The following is an 18,680-nucleotide window of genomic DNA, read 5'->3' on the forward strand; positions in this document are numbered from 1 at the left end:
TTTAATGCGCTGCCTTGCACAATCATCTTCTTCTTCTACTACAGGTTGGAACGAGTCAGCCAGGGAAATTCCTGGAAGCAAAAAAACAAAACAACACAGAATAAAAACCTTATCAGAATGGGCAAACAGTAATAGGTATAGTAGTACCAGATGGAATCCACAGAATAGAACAACTGCTCAAAAATGTTTCATCCCATTTGGTCTAGAATGAAAAGGAATAACCTTAAATTCTGGAAACAGCCATTAAGGACACCATGCATTAATAATAGTCAGTGGGGGAAAAGATCCCCAAACACACAAATAGCACRGAAAGCAGATGGCAAGGTGTAAAAGAATCTATTCTCCATCTTCCAMATCCAAACACAGTCTTTTGCCTTGTAAATCTCTGCCTCCTCTGTGGTTTAAGCAATARTTCCTGGGGTTTTCAGAAGCTCATCACCATGAAGCTTGCAGAAAAAGAAAGGAAAACACATACATACCTGTTTCTTTCTCTCAGATTGTGGATTAATCATTACATTTATAAGAGAAGGTGTCTGCTTGTCAGCCACACTGGCTTTCAGAGCATTCTGCAATTCTTCCGGTGTTTTAACAAAATATCCTTTACCTCCAAAGGCAGACATAATTTTCTCATAGTGTGCATTTGGCAGGAGAGAAACAGGAGGTACACTGTAACAGAATGGAAAACATGAACAATGGCAGGGAGAATTGCCAGGCTGACCAATTTAATTACTTTAGTACCAGTTTTAAAATGCAAGGTGTTTACTGTGCTGGCCTGATGAATTCTTCTGGGCTGAAAGAACTATGGTTCCTATATCCCTAAAGCTGCATTTACAGGGTACCACACTCTTTTTTATATTTTGGACACATTCCTGAGCAAAGSTTTAGCATAGTTCTCTTCATACAGAGAACCCAGCTTCAGAAGTTCTGTGTAAGATCAGAACTCAGGTCTCACGTAATTTTGGAAATTATCAGGATTTTGAAGCCCACTATGAACTCTGTACTGTGTGGGCTGAAATGCTGCAGGAACCTGAGAAAACTAGTAGAGAATCATCTCTGTGCTGCACTGATGTGCAAACAATAGGCTGGAATTAGGCTGGCTGCCTGCTTTTGGTAATTGGTTTTAATTTACATTAATTTAGCCCAGGGCTAAATTGACTTTATAGAAGTCATTTCAATCTGCATCACAAAGCATTAAAAATGAAGAGATGACAATTTTGGTCACTTTTTCTGTGATTAACACAACTTACTTTGAAGATGCTTACCATGTAGCAGGATCTCCAAACTTTAACATCTCCTCCCAGGAATCTGCATCCAAGCCAGTGTAAATCCCATTGTTGTTYACTACAATAATCAGGATTGGCAAGTTGTATCTACAAAAACACACATTTGGAAGAATTTTGAAATACTTGTTCCTTTCTGTAAGCTGTTAAAAGTAACAGGAAAAAAATCAATTCCACCTGAAACCTGATCAAATCATCACTGGTAAAGCACTAYATCACAACAACATAAAAATGAGTGTGTATGATTTTTTCTTTGTTTTCGTGTGCTTTATGGGTAACGCATCCGCAAGCAGCATCTTTGGCCTTGTTAAAGTGATCCTGAAGAGCAACTTCTTGAGGCAAAAAAAAAAAGTTACCTGCAAATAGTCTCCACCTCCATCCCAGAAAATCCAAAAGCACTATCTCCTTCTATGCAGACAACTTGCTTTCCAGGTGTTCTGTCTTTGGCCACCATTGCAGCTGCTAYGGCAAAACCGAGCCCCACTCCCATCGTTCCAAAAGTACCTGCATCAAGCCTAAAGGGAGAATACAGAATTACTGTCACTTTATTTCTACTCAATTTCTTCAATTAATCCATGGTGCCTTACTTTTACTTTCAATATTTTGCCATATAGTATTCAAATCCCATTTTATAAACAATTGGTATCAAGAGATACCAGATGTGGAGATAATTATATTCAGTCAAMCATTTGATAAAAATGCAAATGTTTTAAGCAATATAAACATACTGGAACTCTAATTCAAAYTAAGAATGCTTGTACACTAATACTACAATAAAGAACTATTCTCATATGCTTTTAGCTTGCATAGTAACAGTATTTCAAAAACATTCAATTACTGTAGAGACAGACAACATGAAATATTTCTATATTTAATTCCTTGAAAATGTAACTATTAGTCTGAAAGCCATTGATTAAATACTGCTGTTCAAATTTTAGTCTTCTGTTCAACCATTTGAAATCAAATTGAAAGCTATAATTTAGTTAGATCATTTCAATCAGAAGCMCATAATGGATACAAAAGTACATAAAGCACTAGATTATTCCAGGGTTAACTTCTCAAATTTGCTTTCAGATATGTGCAATGCAATCTGAAGAGACAACCAGTAACATTACTGTGTCCTTATTTTAAATAAGGGGGAAAAATGCAAACTCTTCCCCCAACTCTACTGGAAGTACATGGATAGGGTTTTCTTAATACTGTTAATACTGTTACAAAGCAGTATTTTGAGTACCTACATCTTAGGCATGCATGTTGGCATGCCTATCTTAGGCATGCCCTATATAATCCAATTTTCAWGTTTTCCCCATTTTGAAGTGTTTCAAAGAAAAATTCTTCACATGAATTCTTTTCAACGTGAGAATCCCCATGATTGTATTCATTTTTAATCAATATTTACCACAGATTCGGAACGCAGAAACAAACGTCTAGGTCAGGGAATTGAACATTATACTCATCACTCACTTTCCACAAGAGAGAGAGTAACTGTCAGTTGCAGAGCATGCAGAGAATTGTTAAAATCTATGACAGGACATCAGTATGTGAGTGGAAAACTTTCCCTAATCCCTCTCCCAACATACTGAACTTCTATTTTCCAGACTATACTTCTTAGCTAAATTAAAACATTCAGCAGAAATGTAGCCTGATGAGTCAGCACAATATAGAAGATACCATACCTTTGACGGGGATAGAGATTTGGAAGCATAGTTCGTCCAATGTCCATGGTGTTTGCTCCCTCACTGACTAAAATGCAGTCCTTGGGTATCAGTTCTCTGATGTGATGAAAGACTGTATAGTAATTCATAGGCAGAGATTTCTGTAGTGCTAATCCCTTAAAAAGAAAAGATATTCGTAACTCCTATGAACAGAATTCATAATAAAGTGCAAAACATAAAGGCACATCAATAACGATGAAAATAAAAATAGCCTTTGCTATGTAAGGCTGGAGTATTTGGTTTTCCATACACTACATCAAAGTCACTGCTTCTGTATCTATCCTGATGACACAGCATACTTATTAGAGGCTCAACAAGCTCAGCAATCCCTCAATGGACCATCATTAGCAGAAGCTATTAAAACTCAGTTTAACCCAAGRGGCACATGAAATTCTTCTCCACACAGGTTTGACTATTGACAACCCTAAGTGAGCTGTCATCTGTGTGATGGGAGGTAGTTGAAAAGAGCAATCTAAAATAAATTTATTTTAGATTTCTATCTTGGAAACATGCATCTGAAGTTTCAGAATATGAGTTACATAGAGTTAGGTATTCATCAAACATCTGTGGTCTCTTGGTCTTAAGAGCTACTTCCTTTCAACATAGATTATACCTAGACCAGCAGTGCTAGACTGCACAATTACAAACAATAATTACAATTAGAAGAAAACTARGAATGCATCTTAACCTAAGCCAGCTTCCACCTGGAGTATTTGGAGTATCTGTCCATTGCCTGGAAGTCACTGCCCATAATAAAGCAGCTCTGGTGGTGGCCTCCTATTAATGGCTTATAGAACCCAATTTCAAAGTTCAATGCCTTCCACACAGTTTGAATTTATACAAAATCATAGAATAATTAACCTATAATGCTTACAGTTTAAGMCTGTATCAGAATGGTACAAATTTTCAAAGTCTGAGTAAAGTAACTGGGAAGTAATTGAGAAGGTTGGATATACACTAGTTACAAAACTGACCATATATCAGTGCCTGTTATAGAAAAGAAGAAACTTCTAAATTTCTTTRATGTCACACTACCTTCGATCTTTCCTCATTGTTCTTTATTTTCTCTCTTAGCCTCTTCCACCACTCTGAATTAGAAGGGTATTTCCATGACCTTTTGTTGAATTCTTCTAAGAGCTGGAACAATATTGAAATATTAAAGAGGGGTTTTTCAATATATTTTAAAGACAACAAAAGCATCAAGAGTAACATTATCAAGAATGATCCCAGCACAATCACAGCAACACTAATCAGAATCTTTAACACATAATTTGAGAACACACTGGATGCAYAGCATGAATATACTGCCTGAAAATGGTTTTCCTTGAACAGTAGGGGTTTTATTCCTTTATTTTTAACTGGCAACTTGCTTTATATGAATCAGAGGAAATTAAGGTCAAAAATAGAGGACAAGGGACATTACGTTACCTGCTTAGTCACAGCGTTTATGTCACCTAATAAAGTTGCAGCTGGCCTTACATTATTCCCCAGCTCTTCTGCACAAATATCAATCTGTATTYCAGAAAGAAAGACCATCATTAACTCAAGCATATCAGTGAGAACATTTCTTTTCAGTTTAAGTGAGAAACATGGTCTAACATACATATATGTCTAACATGCATATATTGTCTTCATACCTTGTTTTGTCTGTACAGATAACTTCCTTTGCCTTTCCTTGACATGACATCAGGAAATCTTTTATAAAGATAAAACCCTATGTTACATAGCTATTTTAATAAAAATTCATATAYACTCTTAAAATTGACTGCTTTCTTCTTTCGAGCTCTTGCAGACACTATAGAACTTTATTATAGCATTAAGGAGAAGGTGGTGAATATCRTGATAATTGTATGACAGCTAAAAATCTAGGCTTAGGTACACCCTTAAAGTCTATACAAAGCAGCAATTTTCTTACTGAGAAAACTGTGTGCTACTTGACAGTAAGAATTCAGCTAGAATGAAKAAATGGAAAAGTAAGTTGCAACTACTGAAGCAAATTTCCTTATCAGTGATGCACGAGCCTTCTAAGATTACATAAACTGTTATTTATGACCAGGTCACACAGACTATAACCTGACTCAGTATTTCAATACTGATCTCTGACAGCAAAAAAAAAGAAAAAAAAGAAAAAAAAGTGAGATGAAAAAATATTTTCTTTGCATTTTTTAGAAAGAGGAAACAAAGTACATATCATTTGTAAAAATAATAATTGCAAAAATGACATGTGAAAATTTAGTTTAAAAATTAATGCTATTGAAAGTCTGGAACTTCAGATCATGTTCCAGGTCAGTGTAAGCAGGACAGCCAGCACATTGAGTCAGCCACTAGTAYTTGATCACAGACTCTTAGGGAGGAGATTTTAAGGACACAATTTAAAGACTTCTCTTTCTAAGAGCTGGCAGATTGTCAAATGCATKAATTAGTTAAATAGCCTTTCTTCCTCTTATTTCATTAACATTTCCGAGTGACTGATCTCTTGCATTATGACTGACTCAGGATCTGAAAGCAATTCTATTTCAAAAAAAAAAATCAGCTAAGAGAGCAAACAGTAYGAAAGATTCCACAATTTCAAAGAGAGTTTGCTTTTAATCATGGAAATTCCAGTGCTCCAAAGATCATGACAGTATCATGARTCTAACCCTGYATTAGCCAACTGCATCAAAGTATCYGCCCTCCTTCTTATAGCAGCACCAAGCTCTTGATACTGGGAACAATACTGTAAGCATCCTTAGAAAAAAAATAATGAAGTAAAAACAATAATTGAAGAAACTGTAAGTATTTCTGGAAAATGACCATAACTATATGCATCATACCGCATTGTCCATATGGCAGTATTTGCCACATGACATACACTACCAAAATAATTTACAATAATTGCTCTAGGCAATGCTAGAACACAGCAGACTTCCACTGAGCGATAATAATTTTCCTACTTACCTGAATAACCTTTACATCCTGTTGATACCTYGGTGGAAGACCAAAATGTAAAATCCAATTCAACCTTGCACCAAGCAAGATGATTACATCAGCATGCAGTAATGCCCTAATAAATGGAAAATGAGAGAARCAGATAAGAAGGAATCACTATTACATTTAATAATCTTTGGAAAATTAGAAGCAATCCTAACCACCASAGCAAACCCTAGAATATATATGTAATTCTACTTTCCTATAAGCTGCTTGCTTAGCCCCAAACCCCTGTATCTTTTTATATAGCCAATCACCAAGCCATTCTTGAGTTCAGGAACTTAAGAAAATGATTATTATTTTCCTATTACACTTAGGAATCATTACATTAGGAGACTAAGACGATGTTAGAATGATGCTGAGGTTAAAGCAAAAGACTCAAAACTGTGACACTGGGAACAGTGCCAAAATTATGATTGCAGTGGGCCTCTCYGTTTAGTCTCCCATTAATTTACCTTTCAGATGGGCAGACAATATTTGGTATATTCTTTTATTCTCCATCCTTCTTAACAGCTTGCCTAACAGTGACAAAACTAACATGCTCAGCAATGGACAGCATTTTAATACCAGAGCATATAAATGCTCCATCTGCAAGCTGACTCTGCGAATATTCACACATAGTAATATTCTTACAGTCCATTTAAACACAGTCTCTCAGTGTAGTTTGAAATATCTTACTTTTCTTTATAAATGAAGTGCAATTTAGTGAAAGGGTATTGCAAACACCAAACAGAGACAACAGCTGGCAAAAGTTCAACTGCAACATGGGCAGTTCAAGCTTCTGTCCAATGCACAGTTTAGTAAATGTTTAACATAAACTGTTTATCAGTTCTATTTTATGTTATAAAATACACACTAACAACATTGATACATCTACTTGCCATAGATTCCATAGTTATAGAATATAATATATCTCAGAGAATATCTTCCTGGTCAGCATTCTAAAGTAATCTGCTTAAATCTCGTCCCTTTGCCAGCCAGATCTTCAATGCTCTACAGTGAGGCACAAAATGTGGGTGAAAAATTTTTGTGGTATGAACTTTCTCTTCTCTGGCATTTGTAGACCACCAGAATTCCTACTTGTTTCTCAGATGTTAGGATTAGARGCCTTGCTTTATATTTACGTTGATCTTGCTGCAGCTACACAATTTGGATGGTTATCAGGAACTACTCCTTTTGCCATTGGTGTAGGCAAAAAAGGCAGTCCACAAAGGTCCACCAACTTTCTGATGTTATTTTCAGCATGTGAATAAGCAGCACCTGAATGAAACAAAAGAGAYTGATTAATACTASACAAACCAACTGTTTGAAYATGAATTAACTTGAACTTCAATTAWCCTGATTACATTAGTGGCAGAAGAGTAATGTTTCCCGTTATGAAAGCTGCCTGTTACTTTTCATTTTGAAGAACTCAAAACTTTAAATGCCCAACCAAAGATAACTGGGGTTAGAATTTCACATATTTTTGACAAAATGTTTTGTTTTTATTTTTTTTGTAAGACATCGGCTGAACTATTTTCTCTATTTTTGTGAAGCAGGGCAGGGAAAAATAGGAGATCTTATTTTTTAAAATGACAATTTCTAGTGGGTGAAGTTTGATTATTATGGGACAGAGACTTCTGCAGCAGCAACACAAGATGACCTTAAGGTTGTGTCATTTCTTGCTTACCCCCTGCATGYTGCTGTACCACATGCTCCATAAAAACCTTCCCAAAGAGTCTACTATTAGCTTTCAGTGAAAAGAGAGAAGCACAAAGAAGTCTTTGCAGAGGTATCTGTTTGTGCACACTTTTCCTGGAATGCTGCAGCAGTACACGGCTGCTGAGTTAAGCCTGCCCAGGCAGCCTGGAATAACTAACCAGACTTGTGCAATAAGTAAGTCTGTGAGTCTTAAATCCTGAACTGTATCTTTCAAAAATGCTGCTAGTAACAATATATAGCACCAAGYCCAGATATATTTGTTGAGTATATTCTCAACTGCTGACGTCAACAAAAAATGGATCTATTTTTTTTTAGTTCTCCTCCTTTCACTTTCACAGAACAMTCTTTTGTTCATGTATAATCAAGCCAGAGGGAGAAAAAAAAAACAAACCCGTAACCTCTCATGATCTACCTTCTGTTTTCAATTTCATTACCTAATTGTAAGATCCATCTCATTTCAACCATTGTACTCCCTAATTAAACATAGATAGAGATCATTCCCCACATCTGCAGGAAAACAGTCGGGGTTAATGAGCTGGTTATTTTTATTCTGTTCCTAGCTGACCTGAATATTCAACAGAAGCACCACTGCACTGGCTAACACTGCACAAGGAGGCAAAAAATAAATGAACCAGCACAGAAAATAATTAGCCTCCATCTCCAGGAACTGATTACACTACCAGAGTACAATGAAGTCTGTAAAACAGCAACAGCAGCAACACCTGCTATATTGTTTTATATCCTCACATAGGTAGCTTGGTATTTTCAGCAAGAACCAACAGAAAAATGACCTTTGGTYACTCTGATTCTTGCTATATAATCCAGAGCATCAGATAGAATATAATTTCTTTAATAGAATTTAACTTGTTTGGAATTTTGGAAGTGATCCCTTGGTATTTGYTCTTGGTTTAAAGACAACAGTTATCTGATTTTTTTCTACATAAACTTGTATTTCATCAATTGATTTCTCTTTAAACTAGATGAGAAATACAACCATTACAGAACAGAAAAAGAAATTCTAAAACCAGAGCAAATTTTAACATTAAATTCCAAAGAATTCTGTGTTTTTTCTACTGGTTGGTTGCTTTGTTTGTTTGACTAAAGGTAAAAAGAAGATGAGTAACACCTGCGGAGAAAAGCAATCACTGCTCTTGTACTGAATGTGCACAGTTCACAGCTACATCAAAGCTTTATACCTTTGCCAATAATGAGCAGAGGCTGCTTGGAAAGWGCAATGACAGAGGCTGCTTTGGATACAGCCGAGTGTTCAGCCATGGTGATGGGAGGGGGCAGGCAGCATTCCACATACCTGCAGCCAAGCAAAACAAAAGAGGCTCTTTAAAAAATTCAAAACAAGAAATGTTGAAAGACAAAACCYATTGTTAGCATAAAATTGCAGTTGCTACACACCATGCTACAGCATTTATTAAAACAGGATATATATTTTTTTAAACAGGCTTTGAAGTTTTCCTTCCTTGTTTCTTTAATCTTGTAGGCAGTGCTGTTTCAGAGATTTACAGTCACATATTATCATATTAACTCATTCTTTTTTGTCCATTTCATTACWAACTGTAACCTATATCATGTTATGATAGAATGTTCCATTTAGAGTCTGGATTTTCTTGTTTTAGGAAAATAAAATATCAAATTAACCTCTAATTAAACTTTCTTTTGTTCAGTGACTTGAAAAATAATGAACATAATCTTTACGCACTTGACAGAGCTCTTATTCACCTGAAGATTCACAAAATCCCCAGGTATGTCAATATAGCAGGAGCCTGGACGACCATACATACTGGTTCTTACAGCCTAGAAAATACATAATCATAGTTTTAATCACTGTTTGATAGGATTTAAAAAATATTTATGTTCAAAAAAGCAAGAAAACCCTTCTGTAGGCAGAGAAGGTGCAGTTTCATTTTGCTGATTTTTCATAGGAAAAGCATTCATGGGTTGATTTAKAGCAACAAATTAAAGTTTTGATGGTAATCACATTTTCCCTTATATACCAGCAGGAGCTGTTCAGCAGATGTACAGTACTGGAYACTAAATTCTCTGTTTAACTTACAATTAGACAATTATATTATTAGCTGTTATGTTTGGACATGGAAAATTAAACATTCATGCTGAATTCTACTTAAAGTAGCACAAACAAAGTAAAACCAAGATAACCATTCCCTCAATTTTCTATTACTTCGGATTCCAGTTCTTCTATTGCAGGTAGATGCTCTGCTGAATTGGCACTTCTGGCAACATTATGACTGTATGCAGAATTTAGGCTGACATGGCTGAAGGGCTGCTACAGCAGTACCAAGAGACTTCTCTAATCCTCTCTGAAGTGCTGAGATAAGGATGTGTTTTCTCTCACTCTCAAAAAAACCCCAACAAAGCAACAACCAAACTCAAAACCCAAACACAACCATCTCCACTGCACTCCCCTCCAAATCTCCTTCACMTRACAGTGGTGAAACAGCTGAAGCATTAAATYTCTAGTTATTTCATCTCTCTTTAAAAGCATTTATTTCRTAAAAAATTTCCAACTMTGWCTGAAGCTAASAAAAAACACTGCAGGGATCAGTATGCATCAGATTCTATTRGAATCTATTTCTAACTTATTCCATAGCATTATTCATAAGGCAGAACCTCRCCAATTGTTGATTTGTTTAATCAACCATTGCCTCATATCTGCCAGAGCAAATTACTTAGAGTAATAACTATACAAAAATAAACCCTCAACTMTTAAACAGGAGACAGTTAACCTGATGTTCTGTTGTTAATTTTGTATTTTTTCATACCTTTTCAATAACAGCAGGAATAACTTCCAGGCTGCTTGGGCGGACAGACAGCTTGTTGTACAGCCTGCCAGCTTCAACCTGAATAAAAGCAAATAACCATTAATATTGATCTACCAAAGTGATTTGCTCATTTCCATCTCATTTCATCATGAATAAAAGGAAGGAAATGCCAGATGAAAAGCAACAAGGTGAAAACTTCCCCATAGAAAAATGCAGTAGCAGCTGGTGAAAACTGTCAAAACCATAATCATTCCTCTGAGTGCTTAAATTTTATGGGGTTTTTTTTTCCTGCCCCATGCATTGGTTTCTTTTCTTGGACATTTTGCTTTTGTCCATCTCAGAACAAACAAAGGTAATTTATACAAGCTAAGAACCTAAAATAGAGTATGAATTCTTACATAAGTAGGGACCAAGACATTCCAGGTAATCTGCTGTATTTACACTATGTCAATTTTAAACCAGCAGATGGAGCAAATCAACAGTATTATAAGATTTGTTAGGAAATGTTGGTGTTTGGGATTGGTTTTCCTACAATAATGAAGAAACAACAATTATTTAACTGAAACCTTYGTGCAGAAAGTTGTATGTCTGTGTACCTGTGGGAATTCTTGGAAAGCTCCCATTGTTTCCTGATTTCTGTCAGAAGAACCTCCAATAACAATCAAAGGCCTAGAAAAGTTAAAAAAAAACCAGGAAAACCCTGTAAGTATATATATATATATATATATATAGATAGATAGATAGATAGATATATATATATATGTATATATGTATATATATATGTATGTATGTATATATATATGTATGTATGTATATATATATGTATATATATATATGTATGTATGTATATATATATATGTGTATATATATATATTTTGTAACTGCAATCACACCTTACAGTCAAATCATACTGCACTTGGTATGCTGTGCACCATTAGCATCCACAGATCTCTACAGGAATAAACACAGAATACAGAAATAGATTCCAAATATCAGAATATCAGCCTGTAGCCTTCTCTGCAGTTTTGGGCAACTAGTTTTAGGACAATCTGGCTTTATTAAGTGACTTGCATAACAGAAGTTCCAAAACCAAATCCCATTGCAGGCAATTTTCATTCAAGATTGATAATGTGGGTGACACRATACTTTGAGGGAATGACAACACCTAATAAGAAGCTAAAAAGTATTGACTGGTCTAAAAAGTATTAAGATGTGTGTTTTTAAGGGGTATTGTAAGATGCACAAACACTAGAACTAAGAAACAAGTTAAGATAAATTTTAACRATTATGTTTCCTTTGTATACAATTTGGAATAAAGCAGAAATAAGCTGGTTGAGGGCACAACTCCCTGCATTATGCTTTTAGTAAAAAAAACCCCAAACTCCAAAGAAACAAACAAAAAATTAACATGCCTGCAAGCAGCCCTGACCATAAATTAGTTCATGGCTATGTGAGGAAGGCAGTATAGTTTACAATGAGGGTTGTACAMTCCACAAGAGCACATTTTTATTATAATTTCCACAAAATACAATAAATAATTTTCTTACAGTGAATGAAARCCTGCCTTTTATTCAAATTGTAGAGGTCAAACTCCTTAAAATGCCAAATGCTGAGTCAAYAGAAAAAAGATGTTTTATTAATCTGCTTATTCATCCGCACTATATTGAAATATTGGGTCAATAGCTTTCTAGGCTTTTCTCTTTAACAATTTCTCTTCAGATACAGCCCTTCCTTTGACTGCATTTATCTATACAATGTATCAAGTTGAAACATTTATAGTCGGTTCTATGCATAACCCTAAATTTAATCACCCATAAGACTTGGGGATATGTGTATCTAGATCCAAGATTCTTAACCAAGCTATTTCTCTGCCATAAATAAAAAATCTCAGTTCTAATCCCCTGGCACAGTGAAATGAGAACTCCAGATTGTATCTTACCTCTATGAAAAAYGGTTATGGAAAAATGCACTTGGTGATTGCTTTACACATTTTATTCTGCTTATTCTCTCCCCTCAGCAAAATGATTATCATTACCCATATATAACAAGATTGTTTGACAGCGACAAACCCTATGCTACTCTCTTCTTTCTTATAACAACCCCCTCATTCAAAAGCAAGGTTTTTGTATGATTTTCCTTTTTTTAGTCTAAGGTSACATAGTGACAGCAAAACTTTAATAAATAACTATTTTTTTTAAAAAGAATTCCAACACTAGAGGTCTTTTTTCAAAATAACGGACTTGATTTGTTTGTGTTCCCATTACYGAGCTTCCCTCATCCATCAGCCCTGCTAATTTAATGTTCCAGATCCCACTGTCCTGGATCACATTMTATTCTGTGAACACATCTGCTTGGTATTACTACAGCTTCTTCCCAAAATACCTCAAGTACAGTTTTCTGAACAGCTTTCAGTGGCAGACCAGATAAAGTTGTCACGTCTCCGTGAAGGCTTATAGGAGTAAATACTATCACTCTGTATATAATTTAATTCAATACTTAATTATGGCTCTAAATGTCTGCGTGGGGAGCAAATAGGGATTTTAACAATGCAGTTGTCAATTTATTCACATATGAAATGGAGTAATTCAAAAGCAGTATGAAAYTTAAATTTAGAAAACACCTTTAATATTATTCCATGATCATGAAAGCATTAAAGGCTGAATATCGACCTCATTTTCAAACCTATCCATACAACCAGCTATACTGATATATTTTCTAATACCCACACAATGGGGTAGGACATAAAGAAGAATTTTTCGATGAGAACACAAAAAAATTGAACAAAATTAAGATTGATAAAGAAAGAATTCCTTTCTCATTATCCACATGAAAGGAGAAAAAAGGTAAAATACTAAATGCTGTGGAGTTCAACATATGAAACAAGTAACACCACACAATGATAGGAATTTTAAAGGGAAAATGCAGTTAAATTACCAGCAGTTAATGGTTGCATTTGCCATCCCACCAAGGGTGTGTAAGAAACCTGGACCAGACACAGCAAGACATACTCCTGGCCTAGGGAGAAAAAAACAAAAAGAAAAAAAGAGTGAGAAAAAAAAGGAAAGTGAGCACAGGGGAATCAAAATAAATAATCAACAAAAATAAGATACTGAAATATAGAATATTAACGTTTTACTCATCAGCAAAATTCATGAATGGCTAGGAATTTGTATGAATGACTAAAAATAGACATGGAAATCAGAAACTATCTAGCTGTATCAAACCAACTGGAAAAACAAGTGCCCAGTTATGTGCCACCCACACAGAGGTGTGTAACATACACAGGTTTATCCCAACAGTTAAGCTCCTGACTTCATGACATTTGCTCCACCAGCTAACATTTACATGGAATTTGGTAAACTTATGTTTGCAGTTTTCTCAACTGCACTCTGTCAGCAGTTATCAATGAAGAAGGCTCACACTGGAAGAAGTGCATCTGATTCAACACAAATTTTACTACAATTTCATTCAGGCAGAGGCAGTTGTTATGCCAGATGAGGAGATAAAAATTATAATTCTTAACTAGGGAGCATTTCTATAAAGCTTTGCACACTCTTTACATACCTGCCAGTCAAATATCCAACAGCAGATGCAGCATAACAGGCCTGTWGAAAATATTGGATTTAGTGATACAATTGTTATGTATACATTTAATGATATTTTTTACATAATTTTCAACAAAAATACCAAAAATAAGAAGGTACACAGATTCTTCCCTGACTATYAGAGCTTAACTGTAAGTAAAAGCACCATTTTGCCCTCCCCATYATGTGTCCATAAAGATTCACATGAAAAATCTCAGGACTCCTCTCCAGTTTTCTCCACATTTCAGGCTCCCATTGTTCCAATRTATTACATTAGGAATATTTGGGATTCAAAAAAAGAAAAAAAATCAACCCAACTAAAACTGGGGAAGCAAAATGAATACAACAATGCATGAAACTTCTGCCTTCCACTACCTTCTGGACTAACATGGAAGAGGGATTTGCAAGAGAAAGCAAGAAATCTAGCCATTCTGAATTGTATTTCAGAAATTTCACTGTATTTCAGAAATACTGTATGTAAAGAATCAAGCAAAAGGTTGAAATCTCACACTAGAGAGAATAATTAGACAATTAGGGATTGTCTTTTACAAACTGACCTGCTGAAATACTTCTCACTCCACTTCAGTGCTAGACTTTGCTTTAGCTACATTGACATTTAAAAAGTGTTTTGAATAAAAAGCAYAAAAGTAACATCTACAACATGTGTTAGCATAGCTTATCAGCAGTGTTATTGCAGAGACTGTTTTTATGCTATTCCTGTAGTGATATTAAACATTTGGATAYAAATTTCACCAGGTAAAAAGGCAGTATGTGATCAAGCACAAACATAAGTTTACAGGTGGCACAAGAACTCACACATGACATTGCCCTCTCTCTTATATTTTCATGCCCTTGTCTTGAAATCAGCMGTTCTAACACTTAATGGGAAAAAACTCATTTTGAAGTATTTTGTAATTTGTTTTAAGTAAGCTTGTGGCCTTAGAACMTGCCTCTTTCAGTTTTAAATGGAGTTGAGATTTGATTTTTTAGTTATAATTGAGAACTCTGGTGCTAAGATGCCCATTTTAGTTCCAGCTGTCATTACTAAAAGGGTTCTCGAGCCCAATTCCCTCGACAGCTGCACCAACTCCAGCATACTGACTTAGGATACCAACGTCAAGAGATTGCTTTAAATACATGGTGATAATTATTACCAAAGATTAGAAACAAAACACAAGCAATGTGTGTTAAATAAAAGATATGATAAATATTTTGTAAATATTGTAATATTTTGAAGTTTACAACAGATCTGGTTTTTTATCAGTCTTCTAAACAATCACAGGAATCTCTAATTACCCAGGGACAGATACACAAAACACACGCCCCTATAGAGTTGCAACACCATTTTTCACTGTTCAAAGGGCATATGGATGCAGGTCAAATTGCTTCTGGCAAACTTATGCCATATTACAGGCCACAGGAGTATGGCTTATGGGTATAGGTAGTGCTACTTTTAGCTTCGTGCTTTCATCAGGTGTTCCCATTTTGTAGTTTTATGGGCTTTTTACAGAAATACAGAATCATTAAGGTTGGGACAGATTTCCAAGACCATTGAGTCCACCCTTGGACCAAACACCACCTTGTCAACTAGACCATGTCGCTAAGTGCCATGTCCAGTCATTTTTGAACACCTCCAGGAATGGTGACTCCACCACCTTCCTGGGCAGAATAAGGACATAGGGATAATTTTGTCAACACTTGTCAGTTTTCCATAACTGATGCCAAACAATCAGTATATTGCTTGATTATTACCTTAATTTTTTATTGTTTTAACTTGTTTATGGATCCTATTTCCTATGAACACTTCTAATTAAAATGTTACCACTTTTACTTGCTACATCTGGCTTAGAAATGAGATAGAAACTCAACCCCTGGGAAACAAACCTTAATTTTCCATATAGCTTATATCAYATACAACTGTCTTCACCAATAAAAGAAACAGCTGTATAAACATCCTCCACAGCCAACCACACAACTGAGACATTTAAAACTTTCACATGTAAATAATGAGTGCATCTTGAATATACTGTATATAACCTTTCACCCTCTCCTGTGCCAAGCAATGACTCTATTATTCACAGAAGAGAAAGAASAAACCAAAATTCCCWACAAGATGCATMTTCGTTCATCCTTTYCCACTCCCTAAAGAAGAGAAATCCTGATATTTTGACATTAAATCAAGTCTTTGTGTTATTTTTATTCCACTAAGCAAAAGAAGCTCATCATTTACACAGCAGAATGTTTCTTGTCTCCTTCAYCTAGTAAAGAGTAATAAATAGAACAGCATCTCACTTGGCAGTGCAAAGCAATCTTCTCTGTTAATTACARACACACAAGGAAATTAATTTTAATCATGTCAATAACCACAGCTAAAACTAGAATATTTGTAAATGGCCTACAGGAACATAAAGACTGTTGAATTCCCAGTCCTTCAAAGAATCAAATACACCTTTTAAACATGTTTGTATATACTTGCTTCCCTCATATGTTACAGATTTTCCACAGACATGCCTTCCTCTAAATTCTCACATTCCAATATAAGCATGTAAGGATTAGACAGCAAAAACATGASCACCTGATTTAGGGGACCTAATGCTACAATACTTTGTTGAGGACTGAGACAATCCAAAAGGTTATTAACTATAAAAATTAAGGAGAACTGGCAACTGCTGTAGACCAACTCCTGGTATGGAAAGCTGATGGTCCATTTGCCACCAGTTCAAGAGCTGGTAGTTCAAGCCAGCAACCCATCTTGTGCAGCAACCCTTGAAAACGAGGTATAAACCTGAGGTTATTATCTTCAATACCTTCAGACCCCCCAAGAAACTACTGAGATCAAAGAGTTTCTACAGTGGGAAACCAAACAAAATGCAGAACTAGCAGCATAACACCAAAATGCTGAGGAGCTTGACTCTGAATTCTGATACCTACAGAACGATATTGAAATGTAAATAAGTAGGAGAGTCTAAGCATATGTTCATGCTTGATTTTCAGCACTCCAAAGCATTATTATTTTCTATGGTTTCTTGCTTCATGAGCTTTTAAAATGCAGTTAGGGAAAAATAATCATAATTATTTAAATTGTCAGAACAAGTTTATSAATCAACAGGAAAACTTTCCTCTTTGGGCACTTAAGAACACTGCATGGACAAGGAAAAAAGTAATGAAGTGGGTACTAAAGCCCTAAAAAGAATTAAAATCCTACCATTTGGAGTGAGAATGTTAATATTGTCCCAATTTGGAAGGGAAGACATCAGTAAAAGGAAATAGTGAAAAAAAAATGAAGGAAGAAGAATATTAGAAAGAGTGGAAGAATATTGAAAATATAGCTACAGAAAAACAAAAAGCCCTGGATAAGCATCTAAAAACCTGGCAGATAAAATCTGACAATATATCACATGAAGGAAACAAAAATGGCAATTTTTCTGTTCTCGATCACATGCTTTTTATTTTTTTTTTCCTATCCTTGCTCCCTTATCAGAGAATGGCATTTTAAAATGAAAGAAGATGCAATTCTCTTTGGAGGGGGCACTTTAAAATGGAAGTGGGGAAAGAAGGACACAAAGAAACACTCAACCCAATGTACCAATGTTCTCCATTATTCCAAAATAACATGTTCTTTAAAGGAACATTCAGAGATCACATTCCTTCCAATAAGAAAACTTTTAACTGGGTTTCATTCCATTGTAAAACAGTTAAGGAAAGGTCCCACTACAGATATATACTTACAGCTTGTTCATTTCTCATTCCCACATATTTTATTCCAGCTGCCTGGGCTGCAATTGCGATTTCAGTGACTGGAATGCCAACAATGCCAAACATGTATTCAATATTCTATAAAGAAAAATGTTGCAACAATAAGTTGTTGGGTTTTTTTTCCCCCCTGAAAGATAGCTTTAATAAGCACATGCCAAGCATAGACATGCTAACTACACAAGCAGTCTAAAACTAAAATGTAATTACATATATAGTGATGTAGAAGTTCAGAGATCACTGTGGAAACATAGAGCTGGCATCAGCTGGTGTTTGCAGCTCAGCCTTCTGTGGTTGTGAAAGCGCTGGATTTTGGGGCGGTCTACAAGCAGTGGAACAATGTTTTAGTGCTTCAGTCAACGTGTGTTCAGTGCTTTTTACTTACTAGTTCTTACTTGGGACATCTCTGCTATGTCTCTTTCCTGTTTCTCACTATGTCAGCTTCCTCTAGTCTGAAAACATACCATGCCATCTTGCGTATTTACACTTTCACAGAAAATTAACGCCAAAAAGGCACCAAGAAATGACTGGTATAGTACACTGTCCACAGAAACACAGAGATAAAGAAGACTACGCTTATCTTGACTACAACTGAACTTCTTTTCCGTGTTTCACAGGCCAAGTGCAAAGTCTTCTCTCAAGACCCGTGCCAGTTCTAAAGGCATCTCGAGTTTAGAGACAGCACAGAATTTTCGTCACTTTAAAGGACGCGCAGGACACACATCCAGCTGACACGGAAAGAGCCAGAGAGGGCCTTCGGCACTGCTTGGTGGTAACGGGAGCACTGGCTGAGCTCGGGAACGGGGCAGAGCTCGGGAACGGGGCAGAGCTCGGGAACGGGGCAGAGCTCGGGAACGGGGCAGAGCTCGGGAACGGGGCAGAGCT

At 35.8% G+C, this 18,680-nt stretch overlaps 2 protein-coding genes across 2 annotated transcripts in view; one reads left to right on the plus strand and one right to left on the minus strand.

Annotated features, from left to right (window-relative positions):
• The window catches only part of HACL1 (2-hydroxyacyl-CoA lyase 1), a 19,197-nt gene continuing 517 nt past the window's right edge, over positions 1–18,680 (minus strand). The window contains exons 2-17 of the mRNA XM_057365528.1: positions 17,772–17,876; positions 14,023–14,063; positions 13,393–13,473; positions 11,055–11,127; positions 10,459–10,536; positions 9,378–9,472; positions 8,860–8,972; positions 7,087–7,222; positions 5,933–6,038; positions 4,424–4,507; positions 4,031–4,132; positions 2,957–3,111; positions 1,637–1,795; positions 1,263–1,370; positions 480–666; positions 1–71 (exon numbers count right to left, since the gene is read on the minus strand). Coding sequence (XP_057221511.1) covers positions 39–71; positions 480–666; positions 1,263–1,370; positions 1,637–1,795; positions 2,957–3,111; positions 4,031–4,132; positions 4,424–4,507; positions 5,933–6,038; positions 7,087–7,222; positions 8,860–8,972; positions 9,378–9,472; positions 10,459–10,536; positions 11,055–11,127; positions 13,393–13,473; positions 14,023–14,063; positions 17,772–17,876 — 1,656 coding nt within the window. The 3' untranslated portion in view covers positions 1–38. The remainder of the gene's footprint in view (positions 72–479; positions 667–1,262; positions 1,371–1,636; positions 1,796–2,956; positions 3,112–4,030; positions 4,133–4,423; positions 4,508–5,932; positions 6,039–7,086; positions 7,223–8,859; positions 8,973–9,377; positions 9,473–10,458; positions 10,537–11,054; positions 11,128–13,392; positions 13,474–14,022; positions 14,064–17,771; positions 17,877–18,680) is intronic.
• BTD (biotinidase) overlaps positions 18,429–18,680 on the plus strand; it is a 13,011-nt gene continuing 12,759 nt past the window's right edge. The window contains exon 1 of the mRNA XM_057365530.1: positions 18,429–18,567. The gene's annotated coding sequence lies outside the window, so the exon portion shown is untranslated. The remainder of the gene's footprint in view (positions 18,568–18,680) is intronic.

This window comes from Malurus melanocephalus, unplaced genomic scaffold, assembly GCF_030028575.1.
Source record: "Malurus melanocephalus ecotype Western Australia unplaced genomic scaffold, MMel_1.1 scaffold_53, whole genome shotgun sequence".
Taxonomy (NCBI): Eukaryota; Metazoa; Chordata; class Aves; order Passeriformes; family Maluridae; genus Malurus; species Malurus melanocephalus.